The sequence below is a fragment of the Mastigoproctus giganteus genome, chromosome 11 (assembly GCF_048544385.1).
Source record: "Mastigoproctus giganteus isolate SK-2022 chromosome 11, ASM4854438v1, whole genome shotgun sequence".
Lineage (NCBI taxonomy): Eukaryota > Metazoa > Arthropoda > Arachnida > Uropygi > Thelyphonidae > Mastigoproctus > Mastigoproctus giganteus.
This window is the reverse complement of record NC_143585.1, coordinates 169,815,345-169,833,178: the sequence shown is the minus strand read 5'-3', so window position 1 is coordinate 169,833,178 and position 17,834 is coordinate 169,815,345. Positions and strand designations below refer to the sequence as shown.

Sequence of the window (17,834 nt, the reverse complement as noted above, 5' to 3'; positions counted from 1 at the left end):
ATATCAAGTGCCTTTTATTACATCCCATAGGCCTTATACTGTACAGTTTATAGGTCAGGATGTCATACTTAGCTCTGAACATTTGCATTAAAGAAAAAATAAGATTTAAGTTTGTATTGATTTAAGAGTATTGTTTTCTTGATGATTCTGACAGTCATCAGGACACAAGAAGAAAAATACAGTGGCCAGTATTAAAAATTATAGCATAAAAAATGCTGTTTGTAACTGGGCTGCAAGTAGTAGTAGTAGTGGCATGTGATGCAAGAAAGCAAGCGTTTGAGCTTATGCAGCATCAGCCAAAAAAAAAAATTACAAAACAATCCTCTCTAAATATTTGTCCAGTTCCTCCTTAAATCTGTTTAACCTATCAACTTCCACAACGACAGATAGAAGTTTGTTCCAGCAATTAACCGCCCGCTGGCTAAAGGCAAATTTCTGCACATCTATTCTACATCTGTCCTTCCTCAATTTCAATTTATGCCCCCTTAGGTTCGTAATCTAAACAAGTGGAAGAATCCAATCAGAATTCAGCATGCTCAACCCATTCAAGGCCTTATACACCTCAATGAGATCACCTCAAAGATGCCTAGTCTCCAGCTGCTGCAATTTGCAGAACTTAAGCCTCTCCTGGTAAGAGGATCCCTTCATTCCCCTCACCAATCTTGTTGCCCTTCTCTGTACACGCTCAAGCAAATCTACATCCTTCCTAAAATGAGGCCTCCAGACCTGTACGCAGTACTCAAGGCGTGGCCTGACCATTGCCCTATACAGAGGGACAATCACCTCCTTTTCCTTGCTAACAAAATTCCTGTATATCATTGACATCACCCCATGACCTGCCCTGGCAGTGTGTCTGCATTGCTCAGAAAACTTCATATCTGGCTGCACAATTACTCCCAGGTCTTTTTCATTTTTTACCACATTAAGTGTAGTACCACACAGTTGGTATGTTTCTCTGGGGTTACTTCTACCCATGTGCAGTACTTTGCATTTTTCAATATTAAACTTCAGTTGCCACTTCTCAGCCCATCTGCCCAAATTTTCTAGATCCTGTTGCAGGGTTGTTAATGCCATTACTGTCATTAACAACCCTGCCAACCTTTGTATCATCTGCAAACTTCGACACTAAGCCTGATATACTTTCATCAATATCATTGGTAAATATACAAAACAACAGTGGACCCAACACCGAACCTTGCGGGACTCCACTAATAACATTAGTCCATGAAGAGCAGCACCCATTAATTACCACCCTCTGTCTTCTCCCACTCAACCATCCTTTTATCCATTGTAGCAACTTACCCTTAATACCATTCTGCTCCAATTTGTACAATAGTCTTCCATGGGAACAGTGTCAAAAGCTTTCCTGAAATCCTAGTATATGATATCAAAATTATTTTTTTGCATCCAGTTCCTTTGTAACCACATCATAATATACTATCAGATTTGTCAGACAAGACTTTCCCTTAACAAACCCATGCTGTGTCTGAATTATTGCTGCAGTCTTGTCTAGATGATCCTGCAATGCATCTTTAACCAGTGACTCCATTATTTTACCCGGAACAGAAGTTAAATTAACTGGTATGTAATTACTCATGTCACCCTTCGATCCCCATTTGTGAATTGGGGACACATTTGCACAACTCCAGTCCGTGGGGACCTCCCCTGAGTCCAAGGATGCTCTCATAATTATGGCTAAGGGTTTGCTTAGTTCCTTTGCCACCTCCTTTAATATAACTGGATAGATCCCATCCACCCCAGTTGCCTTTCTTATGTTTAACTTCAACAATTTCTCCTCCACTTTGTTCTCAGTTATTACAAAATCATTAAGCAGTCTGTTACAATTTGATAACCTTGTGGCATTTTCAAACCTTAATAACTCCTCATGTGTGAATGTAGATGCAAAATACTCATTCAGTTTGTTTGCTCTCTGAGCAGGATCATCAACAGTCGAACCATCGATATCAAGTGGACCAATCAGATTCATTCCCTTCCGTTTAGAGTTTATATAAGTAAAGAAATCCTTGCTGTTTTTCTTAGCATCCTTTGCCAAAGATTTCTCGTAATCTGCCTTCACCTGCCTAACCTCCTTTGTGACTTGATTACAGACTAGCTTATATGTATCATAGGCTTCTATGTTGCCTGATAATTTATATGCATCCCATGCATTTTTCTTCTCTGCCACGAGTCTCACTTGCTTACGTTGGAAAGAAGTAAGCAAAGTATAATAGTAATTGGCTGGAAAAGCTATTAAACATTGACAATGTTTTTATTGATTTAGATGGGATCAAAGATGGAGAGTATCAAAATGTATTGCACAACAATGGCAAAAAGGATTCTTCATCTTCATCTAGCCCAAGATGAAGCTGATTATCATATAGTAACAGAAGAAGAAGAAGAAATAGGCACAAGCAATTCAAGGGAAAAAGGATTTGTAGGAAAGACAAAGAAGAAGAAGAAAGTAAAGAACTAAAAGTTAAATATGCAAAGACAGAAGTTGCTTTGATGCACCTATTAAATTTGCTAATTCTTAAGAGGAATTCAAACAGTTTTTTTATCCCTTAAGAGAAATGAAGAACAACATTATGAACCGTAATACAACAGTATCTTTATCAACAGAAAATTCCAGTCCCTTCCCATTACAGTAGTAATGGGAAAGGACTGAAATTCCAGACCCTTCTGTAATGGGAAGGGTCTATAATTTCTAGAACCTTTATATTAAAATTTTGGCGAAGATAAAGAAAGCCAACACAAGAACCACGAAATACTTTGGGGAAACTTACCGGGCAAAATCGTTTCCTACAACCACAGTTTCTCCCTGCATTCTCGGTAAACAGATGCGCGTGTTATTGGTAATGGCAATAGAAGTCAATAATGATGTATTGATTGTTTTTTCTCATTATTAAAAGCAGCTTATCGGAGTTGATGAGTGTAACGCATTCACGGCTGAAATTTACTTACAGGTACACTCTCCAAACTGCCTCAGTCTTAGGGCAAAATGACTTCTACTGCCACTACTGATAACATGCACCATCTGTTGAAGTTATTTTGTTAAATAACTTCTACAGACGATGTATAACTTCTTAGACGGTGAATAAACACCCAAAGACAGGCAGTCTGGAGGGTGTACCCGTAAGTGAATTTCAGCCACGAAGGCATTAAATTCATGAAATTTGATAAGCTGCTTTTAATAACGAGAAAAAACTAATCAGTATATCATTATCGACTTCTACTGCCACTACCGATAATACGCACCATCTGTTTACCAAGGATGCAGAGAGAAACTGCGGTAGCGGGAAACGATTTTGGCCAGTAAGTTTTCCCGAAGTTTCCCGTGGTTCTCGTGTTGACCTTAGCCAAAATTTTTTTTTTTTCATATAAACATATTGAAAGTTTTTTTTTTTTTTTTTTTTTCATTTTAGCATTAGCATTACTAGAGGCATATGATGCAAGAAAGCAAGCTTATACAGCATCAGCCAAGAGAAAAAAAAAAAAAAAAAACTTCCCATTTCACCCATCCATTTGCTCTAAAAGTTTGTCCAGTTCTTCCTTGAATTTCTTTAAGCTGTCAACTTCCACAACAACAGATGGAAGTTTGTTCCAGCAATCAACCCACTGACTAAAGGCAAATTTCTGCACATCTATTCTATAACTGTCTTTCCTCAATTTGAATTTATGCCACCTCAGGTGTGCAATCTGAGCAGGAGGAAGAATCCCATCAACATTGAGCTTGCTCAAACCATTCTAGGCCTTATACCTCAATGAGATCACCATGTAGGTACCTACTTTCATCATATTTTTGTCATAATATCTAAATTAGCATATCTTGCTGGATTGTTAATACATTTTTATGAACTACAATGTGAAAATATCTGCTGTTGATTATATTTCAACTGCCCCTTTCCCTTATTAGACTGAATTACTGAGATTTTACTGTATTTTTCTAAATATTTAATGCTATTGAATACTAAGCATACACATACAGTAGATTGTCACTCGGTTGGACTGGGTTGGGAGATATCTGAATTATCGAACTGAATTATAGATATAATTATAAGTAAATATTTTTTAAGTTGTAGTTCATAAAATAAAGCAGTTTTATTCACAACCCAGAAACATATGAACTGAAAATATGCAAAGCAAGTTAAATCTTCTTAATTAAACTTGGAAAAGTAATAAAAATAACTGATAGAAAAAGTTACTAAGTTACATTTAATGAATATATCTAACTGTTTAGGGTCTCAAACATCAATATTTAACATAAACCACTGTCCATTTATTATGATTTTGAATTTTGGATATAATTGTTTTGAAATAATTTAATATTGGAACTACTACTACTTTTGTATACAGTAGGCCAGTTTGTAATACAAAAAAAAATTATTTTTTAAAATTTTAATTTATTTTATTTTTTAATAAAATACACATGAAATAAAAACTTTTTTTAATAAAATTATTTTTTAATAAAAATAATTACATTATTAGTTTCTTCATTATTACAAGTGTCTGCAGTTACACCTTAATTTGGTTATCTTGCAGAGACTGCAATTCACAAAACTTCAATCTTTCTTGATATGAATATCCTTTTGTGCTCCAGTTAATCATGTTACTCTTCTCTTTGCTGCACCCTTTCCAGCATATCTATGATCATCCTAAATGAGGTTTCCAAGCCTGGATGTGGTCTAACCATTGCCTTATACAATGGGATAATTATCTTTTTGTCTCTCTTAACAGTTTCTTGTATTAGTATTGGTATTGGTCAATGAGCTGTATTGGTCAATTAGTATTGGTCAATGAGCTGTTCTCACAGCTTGAACACTCTGTTTGGAGAACTTTATATCAGAACTATACAGTTACCCATAGGTTGTTTTTTTTTTCCCCTAACTATCTTAATTTGGTGCTTGAGTAGCACAAAACTAAGGTAGCTCAAAAAGAAATATATGTTATTGCAGGCTACCCAAATGCATTACCTACTCATTACCTTGCATTTTAGTATTAGTAGTGGCAAATGGAGCATCAGCCAAAAAAAAAAAAAAAAAAAAACCCTTCCACCTATCAATCTCACCCCTATACAGCAGCTTGTCTAATTCTTCCTTCAATTTATTCAAGCTATCTACTTCCACAGCATCAGATGGAAATTTATTCCCGCAATCAACCACCCACTGGCTAAGGGCAAAACTTCCAATCATCTATTCTGCAACCATGCTTCAAATTTTATCAATATTAAATCTTGTATGCTATTTTTCAGTTCATTTGCCAATTTATCTAGATCTTCTTGAAGTAATATACTCACTTAGCTATTCCTTTCTGTCACTAACCACCATTCCGACAGATTTGTGTCAGTCCTGACTGTAATAACCATTATTTTTCTACTACCACTGAACCATTCCTTTATCCTTAGTAGTAACTTGCTCGTAATGCCCCATTGCCCCAATTTATGTAGCAGTCTTACCTGTGGTACATTATCAAACTTTAACGAAATCTAAATGTATGTTGTTAAAATAATTTTTAGCATCCAGTTCTTTTGTGATGACCTGAGTAGTAATAGAATTTTCTGTATAGTGCAAGGAAGCCAGAGACCTTTGTTGCACTGGCCAAAAAAAAAAAGAAAAGAAAAGTAGATAAGAAAATATAAATTATGTGCTTCCTTCCTCATGTAAGTAACTATTCAGTTGACCCCTTGAATTTTGTCAAACTGTCAGCCTCAACTACTTGCAAAGGCAACTTGTTCCAGTAAATAACGACACATTGGCTAAAACAAACATTTTCAACAATTCACTGTAATTTGAATTTTTACCCCTGAATTCTGGAATTCTCAATAACAGTGAAAATTCTGCCTTCATTCATTTTACTAACAAGTGTAAGAGCCTTGCATTTTATGATTAAAGAGGCCTGTGCGCTCTGGATTCATTATTAATATCGAATTACTGTGGCACAGAGCGAAACGGAGACAGAACAAGTTATGATAAGTTTGATAAAGGAAATACATATATATTAGATTAGATACTTGATTAGATGTATATCAGATATTAATCTAATATACATACATATATTAGATTAGTATCTAATCTAATATATGTATTACTAAAATTAAAATTACAGTTGCTCAGAGCGAAACGGATACAAAAATGTAGATTGTAACAGGTTTAATAAGAAATATACATATATTAGATTAGATACATAAAGCTTTCGGTTATCTAGTTAACCTTCTTCAGTTGGTATGAAATGACAGTTAGAATAGAGGCGTGTACTGCCAATCTGGTACGTGAAGCGCGTGGCTAATTGTTTGAGGTTGAAGCCTGTGGTTATGATGTATGTGGACCGTGGCCAGCGCTTGTCAATGGACGGGATCGTTGCTTCGGTGATAGGGTGGACTTGACAACCACTGTTCCTGTTCACTGAGGTATTGGAGCATTTGATGTTTAACGATTCCAACCAGGCGTGGCGCAGATAATGGCTTGACTTATCCACAATCACGACATCGCGGTGTGGGTCAATGTCGTGGTGGGTTGCCCAGACGTGCTCGGCAATAGCTGAGTGCTCCACATCCGCTAAGCGGATCGCTCTTTTGTGTTCGGAAAGGCGTTTTTCGAGCCGTCTCCCAGTTTCCCCGAAGTAGCAACTAGTGCAGTCACGGCAAGAGATGCGGTAGACCAATCCGCTTTGTAGTAGGGTGGGGACAGGTGTTTTCACTTTGGAGATGAGGGATCGTAGTTTCCTGCCTGGGAGTTACACACACTTTATCCCATGTGATTTTAAGATTCTACAGACCTGTTGTGATAGGTTTGGGTAGTATGGGATAAAGGCGCTCGTGGTTGAGTCACCACCTTGGATGTTTCTGTTGGTCGCTACGTGGTTGCGTGCCTGTAGGTCACACCTGTCAAGGGTATTGATGGGATAGCCACACCTTGTAAGGTCTGCCTTGACTTTAGCGATTTCTGTGCGCCTCTCATTTACAGAACTAGTGTGTCCAGGCGCGAGTTAGTAAGGTTCGTGCAGTGGCAAGAAGATGGCTACGCACGTGTGCTGACCGGAAGTTGGTAAATTGGCCAGCACACATAGGTTTACGATGGACTGTTATCTTCAAGCATGTGCCCTCGCGCCGGACAAGGGTGTCTAAGTATGGTATGGTGTTGTTCGACTCTAGCTCGATCGTGAATTTTATGAAAGGTGACAGAGAGTTGAGGTGGGCTAAGATTCGGTCACCTGAATTTCTGGGGATAACTACAAACACATCATCCACATGGCGACACCAAAAGGCAATGGGATCTGGTACGTCTGTAAATGCACGACCCTCTAACTCCTCCATTGCGATGTTTGCCGTGACCGAACTAACTGGGGAACCCATTGCTGTGCCATGTACTTGCTGGTAGATGGAGTCGTTAAACATGATTGCACCGCCTGTTAAGCACAGTCTGAGAGCGGTGGAGATATCGTCTGGTGTTAGTTTGTATATATGTATATATTTCCTTTATCAAACTTATCATAACTTGTTCTGCCTCCATTTCGCTCTGTGCCACAGTAATTCGATATTAATAGCCTTGCATTTTGCTGCATTAAAAGATGGTGCCAGTTATCTGATCATTTTCAAAGTTTTTTCAAGTCATCCTGAAGGAGTGCTTGGCTGATCCTGAAGGATCAGTGCTTGGCACTGATCAATTCTGACTCTACCAACCTTTAAATCATCTGTAAATTTTGGCATTGTGCCTTCTATCCCATCGTAAATGTCATTTATGAAAATCAGAAGCAGTAGTGGTCCAAGAACTGATTCTTGGGTGTTCCCATTCCTGATGTTACACCAAACTGAAGAATATCCATTAATCACAATCCTCTTCCTTCTGCCCTGCAGCCACCTAGCAATCCATCTTAGAATCTTTCCAGTAATCCCAACATGTTTCAGCGAATAGCATTTAGCAAAGCATTTAATCTAGCCTCTAATACAGATATATACAGTTATACCCAGTTATTTATTAACAGATAAAGTACAAATAAAGTACAAAACCAGTAGCTATGGACCCCAGTACTCCAGGCCCATTCGTTACTAATCTAGCCTCTCATGAGGGACTGGGTTAAATGCTTTGCTAAAATCCACTTAAACTGTTGAAATTGTTCCCTACATCCAGCTCAATAACTGTGTCAAAATAGCCTACTAAGTTAGTTAAGCATGATTTTTCTTAACAAAACTATGTTGTGTGTCCTTCAGAATGCCATATCTATCGAAATGTCTGGACTGCACTCTTAATCATTGCCTCTAAGATTTTCCCTGCCACTGAAGCAGGCTAATTGGTCTGTAGTTACTGACTTCTTAGATCTGCCTGTATGTAGTGGTGATACATTGGCAGTTCTACGATCCAAAGGAATCTTTCCTGAGGACAAAGATGCCCTCATAATTAACCTCAATGTTTCACTACTCTCTCTCTGGCAGCCTCCCTCAAAATTACTAGGCATGTGCTATCAACTCCAGGAGCCTTATTTGCCTTTATGCTCAAAACATTTTCTAGTAAACAGTTTGTAATTTTGAAATCATTAATTTTATGGTTCAGCCTCTTCTCAGCATGAAGGGTCTTTTGTCAAATGCAAAGTACCTATTCAATTCATCCGCAACATCAGCTGGATTATCTAAGACTTTCTGCACCCAGTGCACAAGGATCTGTTCTGATTCGTTTTCTTCTTATTTTTATTCATATATGAAAAATTCCTTGTCCCCATTCTTTGCTCTTTTAGCCAGTGTTTTCTCATATGCAGCCTTGACCTTCATAACCATATTTGTGGTACTGTTACAAATCAGTTTGTACCTGTTGTGGGTTTCAGTACTTTTTGTCACTCTCTAACTATCCTATCCTGTCTTTTTCTGCTCTGTTTGGCTGGCCAGCTCTGCATTCATCCATTTTGGCATCCTCCTGCAATATTTTCTTAACAGTATGTATGTGTTCAAGGCTTCTGTGATTTTTGCTTTAACGGTATTGCATAATTCAAATATATTTGCTCTCACTCTGCAATTCGCCTAATTAATAGATGCCACATACCACCTTAAACTGTCAAATTCCCTCTTTTGAAATTAAAATCCATCCTTTACCTGTAACATCTTTTTTTCTTCTTCCAACTGACAATTGCATGATCACTATCTGACAATGGTTCCTGTACTTTAAGCTCTAATGTAATCTGATTCATGTAATGATGAGGTTAAGAATAATCTCACCCCTAGTATTTTCTCTAACATACTGGTTCATATAATAATCTAGTTTATTTAATAAAATTTTATCCCCTGGTGAGTTCTCCCCCCACTTATTCCAGATCAGTCTGGAGCAGAGTGAAGTGACCATAATAAGACATTTGTTCTTGCTTGCCCATTCCATCTGCATGTAGAGACTCTCAACCTACTATTCACAATCTGCCAATCTGTAGATTGGCAGATTGTGAATAGTAGTCCACTCTGATTATATCTTTGCTTCCAACTAACTTGTACCACACAGATTCTATGCTGGCATACGTAACTTCATACTCATCAAAAAGCTCTTTTTGTGCTCAGGTGCTTTTTATGAGAAATATGACACTACCACCACTTGTGGGAGGACCATACCACCACCACAGAACAGGCTTTAAGATCAATGCAAATTGATCTTACCCATTCAATTCATCGGATGAGTTTTTAGTGGCTTTCTTGCAACAACCATGTAAAGCGGCCAATCTGATTTTCTTTCTTCTTTTTTTTTTATATATTCCTTATCTTGTTTACTTTTACAGTTAGTATGATGTGTAATTGTCAGCTGTTTCATTAGACATATAAGTGAGAGAATGAATGGGTATATAAGCAGAGATTTGGTTATGATTGTTATGGGTGTATCATATTGGTTATAGATGCAAACTAGGGCATTGTAAATTGAGTGGTAAAACTCTATTTCATTTTCAGCTTTCTTTTGTTGATTGGAATGATCCAATTGTAACAAGGGTACATTTTGTGGTAAAAAATAAGCCTATAATATTTAGATAAATTTGGTACACTTTTTTTTGGACCTCTCTATCAAAAACAAAAGTAGTTCGTATAACATTGCAGTTATGGAAAATTATATTGAGTTACAGCAATCCAACATATGATGCCTTCCACTCATGGGAGCCGGCAGGATGTGGGAATGAAGTTTTTGTTCAGAAAATTTTCGAATACATGCAGTATCTTAATTAAGTCAAGTTTGTATGACAGGTTTACACAGAAAAAGAATTGATGGCAATGAAGATTTTATGAATGCAACTATATCAAAATTCGCAGAGAAGCTGAGAATATTGCATTTTTTATTTAATGACAGAAATTAACGGGGTCTAATTCTGTTTTGTAAGAGTTATTTTAATTTTGTTCTTGTTTTGGTAAATTATTTGAATTAATATTTTAGTTGGTTTTTTTGTAGACTTTGTATTGTTTTAATGTTTCGATAAATTAATGAAAATATTAAAAATTGTGTATTACTTTGAAATCCAAAGGTTGTGCATTTGTACCACCTTGCACCATGCTGCCGGTGCCCATGCTTCCACGAATGATTGCTGTACCTGTACTTTATTTTATCTGAATAAAATCAAATTTATTATCAGGAAAAAAAAATTATACATTTTAATTGTAGCTGTGCACAGTGAGGACTGTTTAGTAACATCCATTTTTCTGTAATATTTAAAGCATGTTAATAATTATCTGTTCTTAATATTCAGAATAATTTTATTGAAAACTTTGCAATATGTTTTAACTTTTCTTTTTTAAATTTCAGACACCTCTCTTTCACAACAGCTAATGTCTTTCAGGATTGAACAACATTCTATTTTATTGGAGATTTTATCATTGCACACTCAGTTAATCAACATATATCACATTTTGATTTCGCCCCATCAGACTGATCCACCAGTGCTTACTAGTTATTGCTCTTCTAGAATACTGTTGTTTTTGAAAGACACTTCTCCTCTTTATGGAATAAATGTCACTATTGTTTTTACTCGTCCTACTTCTGTGGAAATAGAAGTTTTCTTCAGGTAAATTGCAAATCATACTGTATACTAATAATTATTAATACAATATTCATATAATATTATTATTATAAAAAAATTTATTATAATAATATTTAGCCGAAACTACCAGATGCAGACTGGTAAAGAGATCGAAGCCCTATAAATACCTGGGGATAATGCAGCTCAGCAGTTAGAGCACAAGGAAATCAAGGCCTGCCTGACCAAAAAAATACCATCAGAGATTCTCCCCTAAAGAAGCCTGCTCCAAGCAAAACTGAATAGAGGGAACACAGTTAAAGCTATAAGCACCTAAGCAGTCCAAGTGAACATACTCTTTCAGAATCATATAATGGATTAATGGTGAGCTAGAGGAGATTGTGAGAAAGGCACGGACAATGATGACCAAGAGCCAGCCACCAACACCATGCATAGTCATCCGTGGAGAAGGAAGTGACTTGCAGACCTCATCAAGCAACAGAAGAAAGCAGTTGAGAACCTGAAGGATTACTTCCAGAAAAAACAGAAATACAGCGCAGCACCACCACTCTACCAGGCCATAAGAAAGATAGACAAGCAGCATACCCCACTCAACCTAAGGAAGAAGACCACTCCTGCCCAGATGGAAGAAGCAAAGATAGTAAGGTGGGCAGTACAATGACCTCCATCAAGACCACTTAGATAAAATTGCTTCCAATGCATGGCTTACAAGTGGGGCACCCTTCCTCGAGACTAAAGATTCATGCTCACCATCCCAAGACCAGTTAATCAGCACCCAGAGTGACAGATGACACGTGTTGACGATACCACCTGACCTCAGAAACGATCCAAGACATCACTGTAGATGCAGAGCGATCATCTAGACGGAGTACACTCATAGGCACTACCAGGTCACCAGTTGATCAAAGAAAGGTACCATATTACAAGTACAATCCCAGGCTGTACTAGGAACCCCCAACCCACAAGCTGTACTGGCACTGCACCATGATAATCGACAAGATGATCACGCACAACAGACCGGACATAACCCTCGTTGAGAGGGAAACGGCTACCTATCTGATTGACATAGTGGTGCCCAACACTGTCAACCTCCAGAAAACCTACACAGAAAAGATTAGGATTGGAACCCCCACCCCATCAGGCAGAAATAATATCATAGTAATAATTATTATTATTAATTAGCATTAGTAGAGGCACATGATGCAAAAGAGCAAGCTTACACATCAGCCAAAAAATAATTGCCATTTCACTGATCCATTCATTCCAAATGTTTGTCTAGTTCTACCTTGAATTTATTTAAGCTATCAACGCCCACAACAACAGATGGATGTTTGTTCCAGCAATCAACTACCCGCTGTCTGAAGGAAAACTTCTGCACATCTATTCTACAACTGTCTTTCCTCAGTTTGGATCAATGCCCTCTCCCCAGGTCTTGAGGTTTGTAATCTGAGCAAGAGGAAGAATTCCATCAGCATTGAGCCTGCTCAATCCATTCAAGGCCTTATACACCTCAGTCAGATCGTCTCACAGGTGCCTAGTTTTATTTTAGCCAGCGAGTTATAAGTTACCTACATGGGTGGTAGAGGCTCAGTCCTGAAATTCAAAGGTCAGCTGGATAATTACCTAAGGGAGGTGGGAAATGCATAGGTTGTCCATTTCCTTTTATGAATTTTTATTATTATTATTTTTTAAAATTTTCTTCTTATTATTATTAATTTGTTTTTATTCTTATTATTTTATTTTCTGTATTTTTTGTTATTTTATTTTATTATTATTATTTTTTATTTAATTATTTTTTTTGCTAGTGCAGCATAAGCCATAGACTTCCTTGCACCGTGACCAATACTAATACTGTCTCCAGAAGCTTCAATTTGTAGAACTTAAGCCTATCTTCATAAGAGCACCCTTTGTTCCCTCAACCAATCTTATTGCCCTTCTCTATACTCATTCTAGCAACTCTACATCCTTCCTAAAATGAGGCTTCCAGACTGTACGCAGTACTCAAGATGTGGCCTGACCATTGCCTTATACAAGGGGATAATCACCTCCTTATCTCTGCTCGCAGAATTGCTGTATATCATTGACAAGACCCCATGACCTACTCTGGCAGCCTGTCTGCACTGCTCAGAAAACTTCATATCTGACTGCACAATTACCCCCAGGTCTCTTTCATTCTCCACTACCCTGAGTGTAACTCCACATAGTTGATACTTTTCTCTGGGGTTACTGCTACCCATATGCAGTACTTTGCATTTGTTAATGTTAAACTTCAGTTGCCACTTCTCAACCCATTTACCCAACTTTTCCAGATCCTGTTGCAGCAGCATACTATCATCACTGTTATTAACAATATAATATAATAATATAATATAAGCTTGTATATTATAATATAATATATAATAATTTTTAATATCTATTACTATTGTTATTATAGAAATATTGATGTTTAAAACTGGAAATCCTAGGAATATCTTCAGAGTTTCTTTCAAATTCAGCAAATTACCAAGGAGATTGATTACTGATTAACTACAGTGCAAAAACAGTCAAGTCAGATCTCTTATTCACTTCCATGTTTTTTTTTTTGTTATTGTATTGCTTAACAAGACAGTTCAGAATTACTTTGTCATAATTATGTGGTTTTTTTATGTACACACTGTCCTGTAAAATGTATCCAGACCCCCTACTTTATTGGTTTATTGAACATTCCCAGATAAAGATAAACAAGTGACTCAAACCAGTATATAAGGAAGACATATGAGAGGGGCTGTAATTGTTGGAGGCATTGGTGACTTGTTAGTTTGTGCAGTTGCTGACAGCCTGCATCATCCAAAAGAACCATAGAAGCTCACTCCATATGACCAGGGATTCTCGGAATGGTAGTACAACAGTCCCATCAGACTTCTAAAATAATCAACCGGGGGTTCTACAGGGTGGCCACTGAAAGACTTGAAGGGTTTGAAAAAGTCATAACTTGTTCATTTTTAATTTTTTATTTTCTTTTTTTACAGGTTATAGAGCATCCCTTGGAGATTAAAATGGCTACGTATGATGTCCAGCAACGAGTAAAACTCGTTGGGTTTTTCTATTCCAGTGAAAGATCAATTATTGAAACTCAGAGAAAATACCGGCAACATTTTAAAGTCCTCCTAGTGATAACATGATTTGGAACCTAATCGCCCGGTTTGAAAGAACTGGATCAGTCGGAGCACACTGACGCAGCGGTGGAAGCTATACGGCAGAGTGTCCTTGAGGATCCATCTGCCTCTACCTGTCGTCGCTCTGCTCAACTAGGCATCGCCATAACATCACTTCAGAAGATTCTGAAAGGGTGGTCAGTCTTTCACTGGCCACATTTTAATCTCCAAGGGATGCTCTATAATCTGTAAAAAAAAGAAAATAAAAAAGATTAAAAATGAATAAGTTATGACTTTTTCAAACCCTTCAGTCTTTCAGTGGCCACCCTATAGATTCAACATGGGATAGGACAGTATGAACATATGTGTATGGAGTTCCACAGCTGCAGTTTCATAGGAGGATGGCAGTACATAGGCGAAACATCATCAACCACAATCAGCTTGCAGTCTCAGCTTGCATGGTGGAGTGAATGCTGTAATTGGTCCTAGAGCAATGGAAATAGGTTCTGTAGAGTGACATATCTCACTATCACAGACCTAAGATTTGGCATACATACAATTACCCTATTCCAGCGTTTCCCAAACTTTTTTAGTCACGGAACACTTTTCATCTCACAATATATTTACGGAACACACAAAACACAAGTTTAGCAGGAGCAAAAGAACTGTTCGCTAATATTTTATTACATATTACGCACTGTGCATCAGGAGCATCTTTATTTCCAAAACATTTGTAAAATAATCAGAGAAGTTTACCTCAATGTAGTACGTAGAACACTTCCGTATGATACTCTCCAGAAATTAAAATGAAAAAATCGAAAAACTTACAGTAACAAATAATTAAAAATAAATTTAACCCAATAAAACTCAATTTAATGCAATTTTTAATTGCGTTAAATTGATTTTTAATTATTTTAATAATAATTAAAAATCAATTTAACCCAATAAAACTCAATTTAACCCAATTAAAATCAATTTAATGCAGTTTTTAATTGTGTTAAATTGATTTTTAATTGTGTTAAATTGAGTTTTGTTGGTTTTGATTTTTAATTGTGTTAAATTGAGTTTTAATTAAAAAATAATTAAAAATCAATTAAATTGATTTTTAATTATTTGTTACTCTAATGTAAGTTTTTCGATTTTTTTCGTTTTAATTTCTGCAGAGTATCATACGGTAGTGTTCTACGTACTATATTGAGGTAAACTTCTCTTATTATTTTACAAATATCGATATCAACGTAGAACGTATTGAGCATTACAGCTCTGGTTCATACTATCTAATTTCCAACATATGTAAAGCTGAAATTCAAATAACTCTCATCATACTTTTATTAGTTTGCTCTTGTTTTTTCACTTTGGATTTTTGGGGAACAAAAGGCTGCAATTGTTTATCCTCACTTTGAAGTTAGTTGTCGGACGGCACCAGGGGCTTCCCCCATCTCCTCTCTCACTTTAAAGTGTGACAAAATTGTATTTGTTTTCATCAACCACAGTTGCAATACTTAGAAGTACTTGCTTCTCATTTTAAAGTTAATTTTTTCAACCACAAATCCATGGTCATTTATTTTAATAATAATATTTCAAAATACTGATAATTATCAAAAAATAATTTATACAAGGAAGTGGGTTTAGTTATGATATCGGTTCACTTCCTCTCTCCTTCAACCCCATGTACTCAGGCTAGATTGCATACGAATGGCATATTAGATCACTGCATTGCTACTTTTTCGTAGATGTCATTACCTCTATGCATACTTCTCTATGCAAAAGCCTGCCAAAATAGTGTTCTGTGTCTATGCCAGTAAATTAATAACAAAAAAAAAAAAAAATGATGCATGCTACAAATATGCAAACTTCATTTATTTTATTTTTTAATTATTAATTACGATTTTTCACAGAACATGTGTTCTGCGGAACACAGTTTGGGAAACGCTGCCCTGTTCCAATCAATCTGATTGGAATAGAAGATGGTGGACAGGTATGGGCATGGAGGATGTGTGGAGAACATCTGTATTGTGGAAACAATGAAGTTCAGAAGGGTGGAGTTATCTTCTCTTGCTCTTTTTCTCATAGGCATCAGTGTTTATGGTTCCCTGAACACTGTTGCCAGTCTTAACATTTTGGACAATTCTATGCTTCCTACATTGTAACTGTTCTTTGGTGCAGACCCATGTTTGTTTCATTTGAGTAATGTCTCTTGCCATACCACCATTGTTGTTAAAGAATGGCTCATAGAAATGAATGTAGAAAAGTTGGAATGGCAAGCATAGGGTGCTAATTTGAATTTTTTTTTTTGAAACGTGTTGTATTAAGATAACTTATTCTTTAACTTATTAAAATGTGCTTAAATATTATGCAATTTTCTTTAATTGTTTATATGAATATGTTGGATTAACTATTTCATAGCCACCCCTCAACATGGAACCACTTCAAGAAAGAAAGGCGTGCTACATTTAAAATAAAAGGATAAATGGAAATGGAGTGAGTAAGTGCTGGGTTTCAATACGTGAAGGAAACACTAATGGATGCAGGCATTGAATAGTTTGAGTATAACAGTAACACAAAATGATTTGTGTTACTGTTATACTCAAATTTGTTAATTTGTGAATGAAATTTCGTTCAAATGGGCAAAAATGTCTTAGTTTGATTCTATGATCATTTGGCATCAGAAAGTAAGGAGTTTATATTTTTTTTTGCATTTTATTGAAGTTTTATATATCATCAGTTACATAGTATAACTGGTTAATGTTCATATACTATACATGTCAGATGGTTCTCTGTGAATACCATTAAGAAGGGTGAATTCTGCATTAAACTGTGCTTTGGAGAAACTTTCTTTCAATTTGTTTTGTGCTCTGGAATTTCGCCTTCAATGCCATTGGTAAACTCATTAATAAATTTATTCATGTTTACACATTCAAGATGGAAGTAGCAGCAATTTAAGCTCAGTGATTAAGGTACAGCAGACTCTCGATTTACTGGGATCGGATTAACCAGGACAGTTCAAGACTCCAAATTTAAAAAAAAAAAAAAAAAATCAACCAGAAATCATAAAATTCAAGTAATAACCAGAATAGGTATAAACAGAAGTTTTGCAAGTCGTAAATACGTGACAAGAAGGGGCGTTATAAGTCGTCATTGAGAGATAATGTACGTATTATCTTGCAACCCCCCCCCCCCCCCCCGCTGTCTTCACATCTGCTGTTCAAAAAAAAAAAAAAAGAGAGAGAGAGAAAAGAAATGTTTAGTTTGTTTTAGTGCATCACGTCGATTCTTGTGTTCCGCTGCACAGCAAAAAGACAAATTTTGTTTTGTTATTTATGTCAGGGATGTCGGATTTTTTTTTATAGTAAATATTTTTTTTGTTTAGAAATCGCGAAAATGATGGGCAACACAAAAGAGTTGCGCTTTCAGTTAAACAAAAACTTAAAATTATTCAAAAGTTTGAAAATGGTGCATCCGTTAAATCTCTAAAGAACCATTATAATGTTGGTGACCAAACCATACGCGACATTGTAAAAAATAAAGGGAAGCAAAACTTACCACGCGAGTAGTGCGTGGTAAGTTTTTCATTTTTTATTTATCGCCATACTTTTTACATAGTTGCTGAACATTTTTCAATCATTAAGTCCCCGACTTTTTTTTTTTTTTTATAGGATTGTAAAATTTAAAACATACAAAAAAAAAAGGAATCAATAACGATGATCACAGCACGCA

The 17,834-nt window shown here is 36.3% G+C and overlaps 1 protein-coding gene across 1 annotated transcript in view; it reads left to right on the top strand.

Moving 5' to 3' along the window:
- The window catches only part of LOC150078569 (uncharacterized), a 75,790-nt gene that overhangs the window by 46,557 nt on the left and 11,399 nt on the right, over positions 1-17,834 (top strand). The window contains exon 7 of the mRNA XM_090384614.1: positions 10,752-11,010. Within this exon, the coding sequence (XP_090240740.1) occupies positions 10,752-11,010 (259 nt within the window). The remainder of the gene's footprint in view (positions 1-10,751; positions 11,011-17,834) is intronic.